Source organism: Phyllostomus discolor, chromosome 8 (assembly GCF_004126475.2).
Source record: "Phyllostomus discolor isolate MPI-MPIP mPhyDis1 chromosome 8, mPhyDis1.pri.v3, whole genome shotgun sequence".
NCBI lineage: Eukaryota > Metazoa > Chordata > Mammalia > Chiroptera > Phyllostomidae > Phyllostomus > Phyllostomus discolor.
In genome coordinates this window covers 70,633,049-70,649,444 of record NC_040910.2, presented here as the reverse complement: position 1 = coordinate 70,649,444, position 16,396 = coordinate 70,633,049, and the positions used below count along the sequence as shown (strand labels likewise).

The 16,396-nt window shown below is 56.1% G+C and overlaps 1 protein-coding gene across 3 annotated transcripts; it reads right to left on the bottom strand.

Moving 5' to 3' along the window:
* Window positions 1-41: 41 nt before the first annotated feature.
* Window positions 42-15,154, bottom strand: PER1 (period circadian regulator 1). 3 transcript variants are annotated; one of them, XM_028534144.2, is made up of 23 exons: window positions 15,024-15,154; window positions 9,265-9,683; window positions 9,047-9,145; window positions 8,801-8,955; window positions 8,587-8,708; window positions 8,294-8,495; window positions 8,090-8,141; window positions 7,823-7,965; window positions 7,402-7,480; window positions 7,218-7,324; window positions 6,894-7,047; window positions 6,705-6,813; window positions 6,486-6,617; window positions 6,153-6,258; window positions 5,864-6,035; window positions 5,650-5,777; window positions 5,247-5,423; window positions 4,394-4,636; window positions 2,940-3,550; window positions 2,351-2,537; window positions 1,952-2,141; window positions 1,290-1,440; window positions 42-885 (listed from the first exon to the last, which is right to left on the bottom strand). In XM_028534144.2, exons 2-23 carry the CDS (start codon window positions 9,537-9,539, stop codon window positions 622-624), a joined length of 3,858 nt encoding a protein of 1,285 aa, XP_028389945.1. In that variant the 5' UTR covers window positions 9,540-9,683; window positions 15,024-15,154; the 3' UTR covers window positions 42-621. The 3 variants fall into 3 exon arrangements, with proteins under 3 accessions (XP_028389945.1, XP_028389941.2, XP_035888924.1); XM_028534140.2 differs by lacking the exon at window positions 15,024-15,154 and adding an exon at window positions 11,151-12,217; XM_036033031.1 differs by lacking the exons at window positions 5,247-5,423; window positions 15,024-15,154 and adding an exon at window positions 11,151-12,218.
* Window positions 15,155-16,396: the final 1,242 nt, after the last annotated feature.

Here is a 16,396-nt window from a genome sequence, read left to right as displayed (position 1 = left end):
ACCCAACCTACAAACTTTATTCCACAAAGTCCTGAGTTTTGTTTTTTGTTTTTGTATTAAAAAAATATTAACAGACACAATATCAAAAACACAAATGTCATCGGTAGAGGGTACAGCTGAGAACACCTGGGTCCCACCTGAGGGGCAGCACCAGGGACTCCACGGTCCACCAACCGCCCCCACCCTGGAGCAGCTAGGGGTTTGGACCACTGGCTCCTGCTTGGGCCTCAGGCCCTCCTCCTCCCATCTGGGGAGGAGGTAGGAGAGAGGACTGCCTCCCTCAATAAATAAGTGCAGCCCCAACCCTCAGGGACCAGGACTAGGTCTCAGCTGGGACTTGAAGAGACCACTTCAGCAGCCTGTCAGCAACTATGTCCAGGGAAGGAAGGTCTCTTCACCAGCAGTGGGAGATGAAGCTTCTCTGGAGAGTTCTACCTTCTATTCCTTCAGAGGCCAGAGGCAGCACCTGGATCCTGGGCTGGTGATGGGGGTCCAGCCCCCATAGTAGGAGAATCTGGGGCAGTTTCCTATTGGTTGGTCCAGCCACATCTGAGTTCTGAGAGTTCGGTGTGGAAGAAGGAAGCTTCTCATGCACTTCTGGAGGTGGCCCCAAAATGTAGTCTAGCTGGTGCCATTTTCTGTGGCAGGTAAGGCTGGACTAGACGAGCTCTCACCTTGCTCCTCCTCTTCCATGGCTAGGTCCTGGGAGCCTGAGACCCCAGCCCCAGCTTGGGCCTGGGCCTCTTCACCCTCATCTTCACAACCACCACCACCTTCGCCTCCACCCTCCTCCATGGGCTCCAGCCCCAATCCATCCAGTCCTGAGAAGAGTGGGTCATCAGGGTGGCCATGGTCTTGGGCACTACTACCGCAGTCCACACAGGCCTTGGAGGGAAAAAGGGAATGTGTGAATCAGGCAAGGTTCTGTCACTGATGACCTGCTATCCCAGCTCCTTTGTTCCCCAGCCCAAGAGACGTCCCAAAATGTACTTGGAAGAAACACTAGTCCACAAAGACACACATGGGGTCAAGATTGGAAAATGCACTGTACTCCGTGTATCCAGACCCTACTATGGAAAAGTCACAATGTACATTAGCACAGAATTGGTCCAGAAAAGGTCTACAAAAATTCATGTGGTTTAATACTATGTAACCCAGCAGCAAACTTAGTGGAATCACCATCCTTCAGGATGATCCAATGACATAAAGGGAGTCAGCCCTTAACCTCTATCCTTTTGACTTGAGCTCAATTCTTTCTCCTCCCTCCCAGCCCAGACTTTTCCTCTCACCATCACATCAAGGACTCGAGGCAGCTGACCCTTCCGGACCCAGGAGTGCACAGCACCCAGTTCCCTCCGCTGGTCCTCCGAAAACCGAGGCTGCTGTTTCTGCATGGCCCGGAGCCGTTCTCGGTCCTGCTTCAGCACAGAGGCTACGTCCCTGCCCAGGGAAGGGGTTCAGAGGGCAAAGGCTCAGAGGGGAGAGCAGGGCCCATGAGGTTGGCATTTTTCCTCTACCACAACTCCCCATTCATTGCCTCATGCTCCTCCTCTGAATTGGTGCTCTGGGAGTTCAGAGCTTTTTTTTATTTTTATTTACTTATTTTCAGACAGAAGGAAACGGAGAGAGTAAGACAGGAAGAGAAACATCGATGTGCAAGAGATACATTGATTGGTTGCCTTTGGTATGCCCCCAGCCTGGGACCTGGCCCACAATCTAGGCCCTGGCCGAGAATTGAACTGGCACTCAATCCACTGAGCCACACCAGCCAGGGCAGAGTTCAGGGCTTCTAAGACCAGGGAAGCTGTCCTCAGTCTTGGAGGAACTGATGAGGGGGGCTCCAAAAGGCAGGGGATGAGATAGAAAGCCACAGAGCAGAGCCAGCCCCAGAAAAGAAAACCCCAAATTAGCTGTGGAGTGAGGGTGGCCAAGGAGGCCTCAAACTCCTCACCTGGAGGGCACCTGGTAGGTCATCATGACACGCTGGTCAGCGTTGGCCATGAGTAGCCAGATGGGGTCCTGGAGCACGTACTTAATGACCTGGTCCCCGGGCTCAGCCCTGGCCTGGGCAGCCCCAGCCTCAGCCTCAGAAGAGTCTATGCTGCCGAAGTACTTGCTTGTGTGGCTGCTCTGACTGCTGCCTGTGAAGCAGGGGGCCAGCCAACAATGTCAGGCCAGCCAGGGCTCCCATCCCTGGGACTGCAAAGCCTCCCTCAAGGCCACATACGTGCCCACCCCACTGTCCTCAGGAGGCAGGACATGGGCCCAGGGTGCTCAGCCAACATGGTGCCTGGCCTCCTAGCTCCCCAGTCACTGTCCTACCCAGGGAGGTAGTGGGGGGGCCACTCACGTGTGATACTGGCTGAGGTGCTGCCCCCCTCATGGGAGCCTGAACCAGACCCAGAGCCCAAGCCAGATCCCAAGGAGCCCGAGGCAGCAGAGCCTGTGCCAGAGCGAGAGTCTTCTTGCAGCAACAACTCCAGGAGATCACTGGAGCCTGAAAGTGCGTCCTGATTGGAGGACTCAGTTACCTCCACCTGGAGGAGGGGGAAAGGAAGGAAATGAGGAGAAATTAAGGGGTCAACACCTGTGTTTCCCTTCAACTGTTTCCACTGGTTGGAGGGCACACAAACCCAGGTGGTCTCTGATCCCACTCCATGACAGTGGGACCAAAATGAGAGAGCAGGCGAAGCGTAGGGACATGATGCTGAACCATTTCCAAGTGTCAGATGCACTTAGAAGTTATTGGCTCCCTTTACAGACGAGGCAGCTGGTTTCTACCTTATTCAGAAATTCAGCTGGGGTCTCCCACCTCCCTACACCATCTTGTGGAGATGGAGACACCAGATAGGCAGAAGGCAGGAAAAGCGCGCAGTGGAGGAGCAAGCGGGGGAGGGCTGCGTGAAGACTGTAAGAGGACATGGGGGATCAGTGCTCACCAGTCTGGCCTCTGGCTCAACCACCTCCTCATTAGGAGGCAGGGGCCCAGCACTGCTCACAGGGCCCCCCGCAACAGCACCCCCCTCAACACGGGGGGGTTCCTCAAGCTGCAACAGATTTAGCTGGAGTGGGGAGCTGCATCTTGAGTTGAACAGTGGAGAGTCCGAGCGGTGGGGGGGGCTCGGGGGTGGTGGAGGCAGGGACGGAGAAGGGGAGTGGGAGGCAGGGGTAGGAGGCCCCTCTGCAGGAGTCTGAGGTACCCCATAGGGATAGCTGGATGGGGTGGGGTACAGATAGTTAGGCAGCACCAAGGCCACAACTGGGGTCACCAGGGGGGCAGGGAAAGCTGCAGGGGGCACAGATGTGGGGGCAGGGGCAAGAGGCTGGGGGCCACCTCGGGGAGAGAACACTGGGAGGGGATAGGGCTGGACCACAGCTGGGAAGGGAGCAGCAGCTGGTGCTGGGGGCCAGGAGGCAGAGGGTGGAACAGGTGAGGGGTGGGAGACAAAGCAGGGGGATTCGACTCGGGGGGCCTGGTGGTGACGTGAGCGCTTGGCTTTAGATCGGCAGTGGTGTCGGCGGCTGGGGGTTGTGGGGCCATGGTGGCAGCCTGTGGGGAGAAACCAGGGTTAGCGAGGGCCTCAACCTGGGGCTGAGTGCCCCTGCCACCTCTACTGCCCTGCCGTTCTAACCAGGGAGAGGGCGGGTGAAGGCCCTAGAGTCTAGCTTCCCAGACCACACAGAAGGGAGGGGGCTCTGGGGACATGGTAACCTTCAGGGAAGAATCACAGGAGGCAGGGACAGGGAGATTTATTGAGAAAGGAGGGGAGAAGGATGTTACATGAGGGAATGAGTCAGAGGTGCGCAGAAGAGACACGCACACTGGCAGATGGGAGGAGCAGGGTGGGTCCACAAACGAACGGGTAGAAGGCTTCAGTCCATGTGCCAAACTTCCTCAGGCACTGCCAATGTTGGTGCTCCTTCTGCCAGTCAGGGCCACACTCTGCCTAGCTCAGACCCCTGCATCTGCCTACAGGAAGCCTCCTTCAGGCATCTGCTGGGTTGCCACCTGCCCTTGAAGCCCGGCCCCAGCCAGAGTTGTTCCAGCCTTCTTGCCTGTATTTGGCCCAGAGTCCATATAGATCTCTTAATCGGTGACAACTGAGTCTAAGTAGGCATACTTTCTACCCTTGCCCCCAGGCTGGACCTGAAGCAGCTTACCTGGAACAAGGTACCTCCTCCTCCTGCCTGTCTCAGTGCCAGCCCCCTAAGCTGCCCTTTTCTAGCTGCAGCCTGGAACCCCAGCCTACTGGGGAGAGGCAGGGCTCTGGTGGTGCAGGAAACACCAGCTTGGTCCCTGGAGCAGGAACATCTCCCTCAAGAACCCCCTCCCCCAACTGGTCTAGTCCTAGACCGGGCAGAGGACAGGGCTGGAGAGGTAAAGGGTGGCTACCTCGCTCTCCGGGGGCCAAGGGAGCCATGGAGGAGCCATTGAATCCACGCAGCCTGCCGAGATCACGGAAGCGGCTGAGGAAGGCCTGCTCCTCCTTCTGTGTGTGCAGGGACAGCACGGCCTTGGTCAGGCCCACGGGGCGGTAAGCATCTGGGGCTGGGTCAGGGGCTACTGTGGGGCTAGGAGCTGGGCTGGGAACTGGGCCTGGAGCCAGGCCAGGCAGGTCCTCCATCATGATGATGTCTGAGGAAGGTGAGAAGGGGGAAAGGTCATCAGAATCACCTCAGGGGTTAACACAACCACACCACACCCTCCCTGTCCAACAGCTTAGCCAACCCCTGGCCTCTGCCCCACAGCCAAGCCTGGGCCCTGTGTGTATCTCTTGCCCTCCTCCCCACTGAGGACTGGCTCTGGGCCCTCTTTATGCAAAGCTGTCCCAGCATGGCAGAAGATACTAGTCTCCTCTGGTGGCACTACCCAAGGATGACAGTGCCATGACTCTCTTTGGAAGGGAAGCCCACCCCTTTCTCTTCCCTCCCACATTTTCCAGGACAATGCCCTTCAGTGTTTTTCAACAGGGTTTTTCTGACTCTCTGTGGTCACACCTCAGGTGGAACGCCCTACCCACACTCTGTGTGTGAACTGACAGTAAGAACACAGGAAGCAGGGCAGGGAAAAGACAAAGCAGCAAAGGCTGGTGGGGATGGAGGCAAGGAGTGGCAGCTCCAAGCTAAAATGGAGGCCTCCTTCTCTCCATTAGGGCCAGAAGGGGCAGGAAAAGGTAAACAGGAGGGAGCTCTGGCTAGGGGACCAAGGGAAGCCCGGGCACTGCCCCCTCACTCCAAGCCCATACCCGACTCCGGGGGCTTCTTGTCTCCCACATGGACGATGGTGGAGCTGAAGCTACACTGACTGGTGACAGACACCACACTCTCCGCCTTATTGGCTAGGGCGAGCGGGCTCAGGGTACCTCCTACCACCGGCTCCTTCTGAGGGGTGGCCCCCTCCCCAGACAGCACTGCCAATGGATCTGTGCAAAGAGATGGTGCCAGTTACCACAACTGCCCCCACCAGAGGTCAGGAGAGGAAATCCCAGGGAGGAGGGGGAAGGATGGACAGCAGGGAGGAGGTCTGGAGATCTGGAGGCTGGGAGGGGGACAGGGCAGAGTAAGGTGGGGACCCCAAGGCAAAAGGGGAGAGACACAGGGAAGGTCAGCAGCCGGGCAGTGGAAACAGGGCATGCACCAGGTCTTCACCTTTCTTGGTCCCGACAGGGACTGGGCCTGTCCTCTGCTTGTCATCATCGGAGGCTGAGGAGGTGGTGTAGGAGGAGGAGGCACATTTACGCTTGGTCGTGCTGGGGATGTTGCAGCTCTCCAGGTACCTGGCGATGCCCCAGAAGACATGAGGGCAGGGCCCAGGGTAGGCAGGGTCAGTGCCCAAGAGGGAGAGGTGCCAGACTGGCCTTACCTAAGGATGCTGTCCAGGCAGTTGATCTGCTGATAGGAGCAACTGGAGGTTTCTTTCCTCTCAGCCTCCTCGGGGGCCAAGGCTTGTGGGGCCTGGGCTACAGCAGGGTCCACCTGCAGCTCTGGGTCTGGGGACTGGCAGTGAAGGGTCTTGGCCTTAAATGTGCCTGTAGCTGCTGATCCAAGGAGAAAAAAACGAGACAAAAGCTCCTCTGGGTTGGGGTGAAGGTCAGGAGACCACCTGGTCTCACCTCTCACCTACGCCCACAGCCACACCCCCACCAACTCACCAGGGAGGCGGGGCTGAGGCAGAGGCCGAGCCCGGGACTCAATAAAAAGCTGCTGCCCTTGATGCTTCACCAGATGGACATCCTTACAGATCTGCTGGAAGGTCACCTGTGGGACAGAGCAGGGCAGCAGGAAGCATTGGGAGGGGTCCTGGCCAGTGTCTGGGGCCCAGGGCACAGTGCAACAAGAACCAGTGAGGAGATGTGGAGGCCATGATGAGAGCAGGGCAAGAAAGAAAGGAGAGGGGATGAGGCAGAGCTCCTCTGGGACTGGCAATGCTGGTTCCAAGGACAGGGGAATGGGAGACTGGAGGGGTGAAACAGGAGGACACTCACCGGGGCAGGAGGCCCAGGCCCCTCGGCATCGCCCCCGTTGCTATCACTGGAGGAGCCAGGGCTGAAGAGAGGGCCTGGGGAAGTCACAGGACCAACTCCACAGAGCCCCATGGGACTAGGGCTGTGTACAGGCTGAGGCGGAAAGGAACAGGTTAGGGATCTACAGCCTTGCACCGCATCTCTTCTTCACCTCCCAAGCCCCTTCTCCTCAACTCTCACCTGTAACAGCAGCCGATGGATCTGCTCTGACAGTTCCTGAATATCAGAGTCCAGGGACAGGGCTGGGCTGGGGACCGGGGGAGTGAACACGTCCTCATTCAGGGGTGCCCTGCGAGGTGGGAAAGGGTGAGTCGAACCCTTCCCCCTCCCACACTATCCAATGCCAGCTCTGGGTCCCAGCCCACTTACGTTCGTACTTTGTGGCGACCCAACACAAAGGCCACCTTGCGGCTCCAGGGGTGCACGAAGCCAGCCCAGCTGGTGTCCATGGTGACATATTCCCCATTACGGGCACAGAAGCGGATGGGAGAGTGGTCAAAGGGCTGGCCAGCCAGCTGTAGGACTGAAGGGAATGGGAAATAAAGTGTGGGAGAGCAGGAAGGAGAGCTAAGACAGAGAGCCACCCCATAGGAGATCCAGGAGAGCAAGGCACTGAGAAACACAGCCACAAGAGCATCCGTTAAGAAGCCTTGCAGACAGCTGGGAAGGAAGAGCAGGGTGAGAGGAACTCACTCTTCTTATGGATGGCCAGCATGAGGGGTCGGTCTTCAGGGTGCAGGAACAGGAGCACTGGGGCTCCCAGAAGATCCTGGGGGAGGTAGCCCAGCAGTGGGGCAGCCCTGAAATGGGAGGAGGCATCAGCCTGGCCATGGCCTCAGCCCTGGCCACTCACTTCTCCTCTAGGTTCTGACCTCACCTTTCATCCACATCCTGAAAGAGGCAGCTGGGTGTGTGCCGTGTAGTGAAGATCCTTTTGTCTGGAGGGATCCGGGGAGCTGAGCACAGAAAATGTAGTCACTGGAGTTCATCTGAAATGGTCCAGCTCCTCTGGCCCTATCAGGCCGACTGGCAATCCTCCCCACAGCCCTTCCCTGGGCCTCTTGGCCTACAAAGATGGCCTGGACCACTCTTGTGTCCCATATTAGTAATGGGCTAAGAACAAGGCACTCTGCTTTACCCTCTCCTAGCTCAGGACTCTCATCCAACTCCACTTCTAAAGGAGGCTTCAAACCCTCACCTTTATAACACCTTCTCTATTATGAAATTCCAAGGGGCTGAATCACACCTCCCAAAGTTATGACCTGCCTCACCCCCAGCTAGGCCCCTGGCCTGCCCACCTTCGTAACCCGAGTGGATTCGTTCTGCGATGAGCAAGCAGCATGGCTGTGCCGGGGCCCCCTCGGAGACCCGGATTTTGGTCACATATGGGGTGAGGCGAAATGGCTGGTACCGAGGCCCTGCATCCCGGTCAGGACCTCCTCTAGCAAGGGAAAGAAAGAGGTGTTAGGGACTATCAGTGAAAGGCCACCCACCCTCCACTCACACAGTAAAGAAGGGCGATGTGTGGAAAGTGGAAGGGATCTGCTCCCACTTCCCCCACCTACCTGATACGGCAAAAGACAGACTTCTCCTGGGTGAAGTCCTTGAAGCCTGAACCTGGGACAGACCAGGAGAGGGGTGAGCACAGGCTCCCACACCCTACCTGGGCTGAGAAGACCCCAACAAGGAATATCTCAGGTCCCCTGGTCCCTCACAGAAGGAGCTTCCTGCGACTGCTCATCCCCCCTGCAGGCACTCGGGGACCTCACCTGCTGAAGCCCCAGTGCCCCAGGTGGGCAGGCGAGATGGGGCAGTGGAACCATAGAAGACGCCCACATCCTGGGGAGCCAGGAGCTCTGAGAAGCGGGCACCCCGGAATACGTCCCGCTTACAGTGCAGCAGGATGCCTGCCTGCTCCGAAATGTAGATAATTCGGCCTGTCAGGAAGGAGACAGCCACGGAGAAGGTATCCTGGGCAGGAGGGTGAGGAAAAAGCAGATTCAGAAGCCATGGGAGTAGGGATGAGGGTGAGTTACGACAGAGAGGCCAGGCTGCAGCTGACCTGATTGCGAAGCGTGTATTCAGATGTGATGTGCTCCAGCTCCTCCAGAGTATAGGTAGACATGTCCATGGCACAAGGCTCACCCTCCTCCAGGCTCCACTGCTGGTAGTATTCCTGGTTAGCTACAGGATGAGGGCAGTGGGGCATTCAGTGAGATGGCCCCACTGCAGTAGCCCAGGACCTGGCCATTGCCCTCCTAGGAAGCACCACTCACCTTGCACCTGCTTGACACAAGCCAGTGCATACTGTAGTGTGGCCAGGGTCCCAGAGCGGCCCTTGCCTCGGCGTTCTGGCGGAAGCCGAAGCTTGAGCTCCCGCAATGCTGTCATGAGTTCCTTCTGGGTCCTTGCACGGGCTGACTGTTCACTGCTGCAAGGCCCACCGGAAGGGAGGGGTATGACATTAGCCTCAAAGCATGGCCTAGGTCCCCCGCCTCTCCCCCAGCCCTTACCCGACAAACCTGCATCCACTGGTAGATGGATTGTCCTGCTCTGAGCTGGCACTCAGGAGGCTATAGGCAATGGAACTGCTGGGTGGGGAGGGGCTCTGAGAGTTTGTGCTAAAGGAGAAGCAACAGGCTTGAGATGAAGAGAAAATGACTAGCAGCATGGGCCTTCCTCCTAGCCCAGCCTGCTCCTAAGAGCACTCCCAGACCCTGTAACACACATCTGTACACACCTCTTGCTGCTCTCAGTGGTCTCCAGCAGGGCCGAGTCCTTGCCATTGCCAGAGGAAGAGCTATGTGAGCTATGCTGAGATGCACCTCTGGACTCCGGCCCATTGGACTCATTGCCACTTGAACCATTGCTGTTGGCATCCGTGTCATCAGCCAAGCTGGGGCCAGGGCAAGACAGGTGCTGTGGGGGCCCAGGGGATGGGGCCCCTCCAGGACAAAAGGATTCCCCTGGCCTGGGGTCCCCTCCCCCATCAGCCCCTTCTAGAGGGCCACTCATGTCTGGGCCATGGGAAGGGCAGACAGAAAACAGCGATGACGGAGAGGCCACCTCGGATGCACAAGGGGGCCGAGAGGCCTGGCTAGGGGAGTGAGGTGGAGGACCCAAGCCTCTGATATTGAAGAGTTCAACCACAGCCAGTACCTGGAGAGGGAGACCAAGAAAGATGGTTTAGAGAAAGTTGGGCTGTTAACTTCACAGTACCTGCCAGCCTCACTCAGACCCTACCCGCACTGGTCCCCACGCTCTTGGGACCCCGGCTTCTAATAGGGAGCTTTACGTAGTTCTGTTTCTTGTTCTGGTAGGGGGTTTGAGGTGGGAAGGGGCTCATCCCTTGCCACTGTGGCCTGGGTAAGTACAGCCTGAGCAGTGTACTAGAACTACGGCTGTGGGCCAAAGTCTGGACGCCTTCCAGCCCCAAATTCCCATCGGGCCCCCACTGTGCCTAAGACTCCAAGGCCTCTGAGCAGGGGGTGAGCCAGTGGCCTCCTATATTTAGGTCTCAGGACTAATTTTATCTGTGGGCGGCGCCACCCCCGCTGCACATGCGCAAAGACATGCGCGGCCCCACCATGCGCTTCCGCCACCGCCACGGTCACCAGGGAAACCGACGTCAGCAGCTGAGCTCAGCGGTTGCTGGAGGGACCACAGGAGGGGGGGAGGAGCGACCCTCCCCCATTTCCCGGCGGAAGAAGGGGATCTACCTACCCCACACAGGCGGGTGTGGCCAGGGTTCGCCCACCTCGAGTACATCCTCAGTACCCCGAGAGAGGCGGCCCATCAGGGTTCTGCAGACTGGCCCTGCTCCCCAGGGCAAAACACAACCGCCACCGCCCTCCACACAAAAGCCCCACAGCCTAATGCTCGCCTGGATCCGAGTCATTCTGGTCATTAGCACACAGCCTTACCCTCTCCACCCCCTACACCCTCTCCTAACCCCCAGAACCGAAGCCAGCACCTGCCTTTGTCAGGGGTCTAGGAATTCTCTTCCCTCAGCCCGCTACTTTTCTAGACAACAGCACCCCGCCCCCATCCGAAGCAGACAAACTCAGCTCTGAGCAGGGGATACACAACAGCCAACGGATATTTCTTCCCCTACTCCAGGTCCAACCACACCCCCAACCCCCCAGCATTTTCTGAGCGCCAAGAGAAAAGGGAAGGCTGTGGCCAACAGCAGGAACTAAAGCCGGGAACGGGATGTTCCAGCCCGAAAAGGGCTGACATCACGGCCGGCGCCGGGCCAGGGATTGAGGGGGGAGAGCGGGGAGCGTGGAAAGTCAGAGGGATCCTGCTACTCAGGGAAAACTGGAGACCCCCGAGTGACAAGAAAGACGGCAGAGGGCATGCCTGCTGCGAGTCAGGTGTGGGACCAGAAGAACTGGAGTGCAGAGCAAACAGGAGGTAAGAGGGTCAAGAAGTGCAGACATCCGGTGCGGGGTTGCAAGGATCACCTGGATCCCCCGGGGGCAGAGAGCGAGTGGACAGCGGCATAGAAGATGGATTATTGGTGGGCCATCTGAGCGCCTAGGCCGAAAGCGGCACATTAGGCTGGAAATGGCGGTCCTGTATGGGGTTGGTAACCGGCCCCCGGATGGTCAAGGAAACGCCTACCTGTCCCGCGCGCCAGTCCCCTTCGGTAGCTTGCCCGCCGTTGTAGCCCGCAGCCGAGTGAAAGCTCCGCGGGGCCAGGAGGCGGGTTGCATAATGCCAGGCACTGCCACTCATTGGCCTCCTACCGGGGAGCCACAGGCCCCGCCCTCGATTGGCTGGGGATCTAATCCTGGCCCCTGATTGGCTACTGGCCTCTACTGAGGTCAGGGCTGTGTCACACACGCGGGCGCACGTGGATCTGGGTGCTGGCACTAAACTGAAGGGCCCCAGACACCACCGCCCAGCCTTTGGGTGCAGGACGCCTTGTACAGTGAATACTGAAAGGGAGGGGAGGGGAACTAAACTGTCCCTCTTCCGGGACAATGCTCTGGCCGCAGTAGGTGTTTAAGAAATGTTCACTTAGTGAGTGAACTGAGCCAACTTGCAGGATACCCTGGCCTTGCTAGGGGTGGGAAACAGAAATGCAAACCCTGGGGAGTGAACCAAGATGAATGAGATAGCTGGTCCCTGGGAGGAGGGGGACAGACAGAAACCTGACTTGACCTTTCCTGGGTTCCCTTCCCCACCTTTGTAATCATAATAAAGCTGGTTTACACAACCCTTTCATCTGACACTTCAAATACTTGGACAGCTGGGAGGAAAGCAATTGAGTATCCATGCCGGGGTGGGGGTGGGAGTGTGGGAGTGAAGGATACAAATAATACAATGGGCAGTCAGAGCCAATAGGGGCTGTGAAGGGAAACAATGGCAGGTGCTTCTATGTCCAATCAGAAAAAAAAAGTCTCTGGGCAGCCTACTGGGTGACTAGTGCTTCTCTCTTAAAGAAACAGCAGCCCTCAAGGCTGCCCCAAAAGTGAGGGACCAGAAATCCAGGGCTACAGGGGAGCAGAGGGAGTGCCTGAGAGATACTAGAGGGACAGGTGGGGTGCAAGGGCTTCAGATCGCCGCCACTAGGAAAAGAGAAGGCCAAGGACATCATCTCTCTACTGTATTCCCTAGTCCCTAGAATAGAACTTGACACATGGCAGGTGGTCAATAAAAAAGGATTGCGTAGTTCAGTTGGTTACAGCATTGTCTCAATACACCAAGTTTGTGGGTTTGATCCCCCATCAAGGTGCATATAAGAGTCAACAATTGAATGCAAAAATAAGTGGAACAAATCAATATTTCTCCTTTCCTCTCTCTAAAATCAATAAATAAAAATTTTAAAAATGAAAAAGGATAGGAGAGGGGAAGGGGCTTCAGCCAATGAGGAAGTAGCTGAAAATTACAACTTTTTTTTAAAAGAAGAGGGAGCAGAACACTGAATCCTAAAAAATGAACAGGGGCCTGATTTGGAGGATGAAGTGCCAGGCTGCGCCCAGGAGAGCTGCAGTTACACAGACCCACTCCATCCAGGGCCGTGACAAGCAGCTTCTGTCAGGGCTCCTTGAGGGCGTGGTTGGCAAGTGAAGAGGCCCCCCCAGCTAATGTGGACATAATCAGCTGTGAGTGCACTCCCCTCACTGTCACATGGCCTAAGCTTTCCTTAAAGTGGTGTTCCTCACTGAGGGGTCAGGGAAGGCTCTGTGGAAAGCTGAGGGGTGGGGAATTATATAACCTAGAAAAACCAAAGCAAGGAAACGAAGGACTTAAAAGCCTAGATTTTCAGACTTCTCTACTTGAAAATGTACCCCCATCTCACATACTGTGGCCCTGTCCCTAGTCTCGTTTTCAGACACCTCTTCTCGGGAAACAATTTTTCTTCCATCCCAGTTCTCCTCAGGAATTTAGGAATAATCTGCCCTGACACAGACAGTCCTTGTTCTCCCACCTCCACCTCCATCTTTATTTCTTGCATAGACAAAAGGGTCCAGCGCTCCAGCAACCCTCACCTGCTCCCACGGCCCTGGTTGTACTGCCTCATGGTCCCCACAGTAACCAGGCCCTGCTGCCGTCAATGGAGGAGAGGGGGCGGGAGACAGTGGTGACGTCAAAGCTGAGGAAGGGGGCGGGGCGAGGAAGCGGGGGAATGTGGGGCAGGGAGGCTGGGGAGGCAGTGGTTTGGATGGCGGCCAGCCCGAGGGCGGCGGCCAGCGCACTAAGGAACATCATGTTCTCTTGGATGGTAGCCCAGGACAAATACAAACCCAGGCGCCTCCCCCAACCAAACGACAGCCGTCCTGTCCCAAAGCCAGAGATTCCTGGAGAGAGAATTAGAAGGAAGGGGTCCCCCTCCCCCGCCCCTATGTTTGGTTCTCTTCCAGACACGCATCGCCCTCCCCTAGGCTTGTTCCTACAGCTCTTGGCACTGGCTTTCCCCCTCTCCCAAACTGTACACATTTGCCGGCCGAATTCCAAACAGCAAGGGTGGGGAAGCTGGAGGCCCAGGTTTTGTGAGAGAACACGCACCTTTGCTCTTTCAAAGGCCCCCTTCGGAGCCTGAATCTCTCGTTACCATGGCAAAGAGGGAGGAGGGGAAGGGAGGAGAATGGGTCTAGGATGAGTAAACCGAACTGGGACAGCAAGTGGCTCAGCCTAGGGCCTGGCTCCTGGGAGAGGAATAAAAGGATGAAATGAGGGATTTGAGCAGGTGCCTGAAGACCAGAACCAGGAAGAGGAAAATGCAGAGGGAGTCATCAAAACTTGCAGAAAAACTTGCAAATGTGAGAATAATTCCTAAGCAAAAAATTCACATAAATTTCTCACCTCCTCACTGTTGTTTTGTCAGCCTATAGGCATTTTTTAGCTAAATAATTTTAAAAACATGACCCAGGCATTGTGTTAAGCACTTTCATACATACACTATTTTATTTAATTCCCAGAACAGCCCTGTGAGACGGGTATTACTCTCCCCATTCCACAAGGACTTACTAAGGCTCACGAGTTACTGAAGTTGACTAAATTGCCTCATAATATGTTCTCAGGCTCTTAACAAATAGAGCCCAGAGTTCACACGTGACCTCTGATAATGGCTTGTCGTGCTGGAACTTGTGAAGGGTTACGTAGCACTGGGGAACCTAAACCTCTCAAATGTCCAGGCAATTGAGTTTGGTGTCTGGAACACAGACTCCATCCAACCCCTCCTCTCATTTAGGACATTCAGTGTGCACTCCCTACACATTTCCAGTCATCACAGCCCAGTTTTCACATGCTCACAAAGTCCTTGAGATCATCCTAGCAGCTACCAGCCCCAGTGATGTCCTAGGATCCCCAACTTCATCACTCTTCCACCTTTCCTACAGGCCTAGTTGTTTGTACAGTTACCCGAGTACCCTGTTAGTTCCTCCTCACCTTCAGGGGCTCAGGAAGACATGTGCACAGCCAGTCTGTACAACACCATCCTCCCTTTCAGGATCCAACAGTTGCTACCTCACCTTTACTCCCAAGGATGGCTCCCCTTTACACATAAGACACCCAGAGCTGTGGTATGACTGGCTCAGGGTCACACAAATCATCAAAATGTCAAACCTTTTGAATCCTCCTTCCTGCCCTACCAGGGCATCCCTGCAGCCTCAGAACCCCTGCCTCTTTTAAGTGCTTAAGGCACATACCCAGACAGCAGCCATGCACTGGAACGTTCTCAGCTCCCTCAGGTCGCTGAGGCCTTCTGATGCCCACTTCCCTGGCAGTCAATGGTGCAGGTGCCCTAGGGCAGTGAAGGATCGGATCTCGGGGACACCCCCTAGCCCCCACCCCTGTCCCGCCAGTGCTGAGTCTTGGTCTCTATTCCCCAGAAGGATCAGGGCTCCCACCGCGGCAATCATGCATTCCCAGGATCCCCACGCCCTCCAACCCCCACCCCCGCACACTCCATTAACACCCCAATTGACAGAACACACCACTCCAGAAAAACTCACCACCGCTCATCTCCCCCTACCTCTGAGCACTCACCGCTTGTCAAGCACGCAGGTGTCCAACTTCTTCCAACTAGGGCCACAGCGACTGGGACTTGCTCCTGCAGGCCCGCCCACCAGCTGGGATGCCACGCCCCTCAAGCTTATTGGCCTAAGGGTGCGGATCCATGCCCTGCGCCGCGTGCCTTCGCCAGACCTCCGCATAGCCACCATTGGTGCAGCCTGCGGCCCGTCATCATCTCATTAGTCACTTTGCCAATCCTCAGTGACAGATCCACGTGCGGGCGGGCCGCCCACAGTGCACGTTGATTGACAGAAAGCCGCTCCCCCATCCACTTCCGAAGTTCATATTGGCTGTGGCAATGTCCCCCCACTTGCCTAGGGACGTGACGCGAATGCTGGTCCAGCCCTCCAAACTCTCTCATAGGCTGAGAGGTCTCGGAGCTGTAGCAGACACGTGCAGGCGGTCTCACGCGGCAACTTGTTTACCTAGAAGCTGGGGATTTTCCTTGACGACACTGCACTGAAGGCTGTAGAGTCTGCGCAGGCGCAATAAGTGTGACCTGTGCGCATGCGCTGATATGGCTGAAGCGTGCGGCAGTGGCTCTGATACAGGCGCCTTGTGCAGAGACCCTGGGAGGAAGCAGTGTCAGCTTGAAAGCCGCAGCTACTGCACCCTGCCACCGCCTTCCCCAGAGCTGAGACTCCTGCCCTGAGTCCCTGAGGCTCCCAGAAGCTGGAAGGTGCAAAGAATAGGGTGAAGAGCTCTGTCTTCAGATCTCAATGCCACCATGGGAGTAAAGATGATGACAGCAGGCCCCTAGATTTTCTATGGACTCAGGCGCTTCTCACAAACCCAGAGGAGGCCGGCTTCCTTAGTACCCACTGCCTCACAAATGAGACTGAGATCCAGAAAGGTTACATATCGCTTCTCCACCTTCTGGCTAAAATCAAGTGTCGTATCTGTTCTTATCAGAAAGGTTACATAATCTGTCCAGATCAACATACTCCTCAATAATGGGGCCAAGATTTGAACCCAGGTCCCTAGCACTATAAAGCAAGCAGGTCCTAATACCTGTGGAAACCCTAAACCTTGTAAGTATTCAGTAAATACGAAAAAGTCCTGAGCACTGATGGGAATACTTGTCATAAACCCTTAAAAAATGGCGAACACTGGTAACTGTAATTATAAAAATCATCTCAGCCCCTTAAACTGCTGAATCAGAATCTTCAGGGAAGGTGCCTAAAAATCTATTTTCAAAGAATTCCTGGTAGTTCTTAGGAACTGATAAGTTTGGGAAACCCTATCTAGGCTACACTCATTAAGGCACCTGGGGACAATACTAGGGTGCCATATTAGGGGCATCCTGAACTAGTGTCCAGAGTCTGATAACAGAGTGCAGGGGTAAG

Excerpts from the sequence above, each read along its gene's own strand:
- PER1 (XM_028534140.2), bottom strand. The coding sequence starts at position 11,264 with ATGAGTGGCAGTGCCTGGCATTATGCAACCCGCCTCCTGGCCCCGCGG. Across the intron at positions 8,496-8,586 it reads AATACACGCTTCGCAATCAG|GATACCTTCTCCGTGGCTGT; the intron begins GTCAGCTGCAGC and ends CCTCCTGCCCAG. Across the intron at positions 7,481-7,822 it reads AATCCACTCGGGTTACGAAG|CTCCCCGGATCCCTCCAGAC; the intron begins GTGGGCAGGCCA and ends TTCTGTGCTCAG.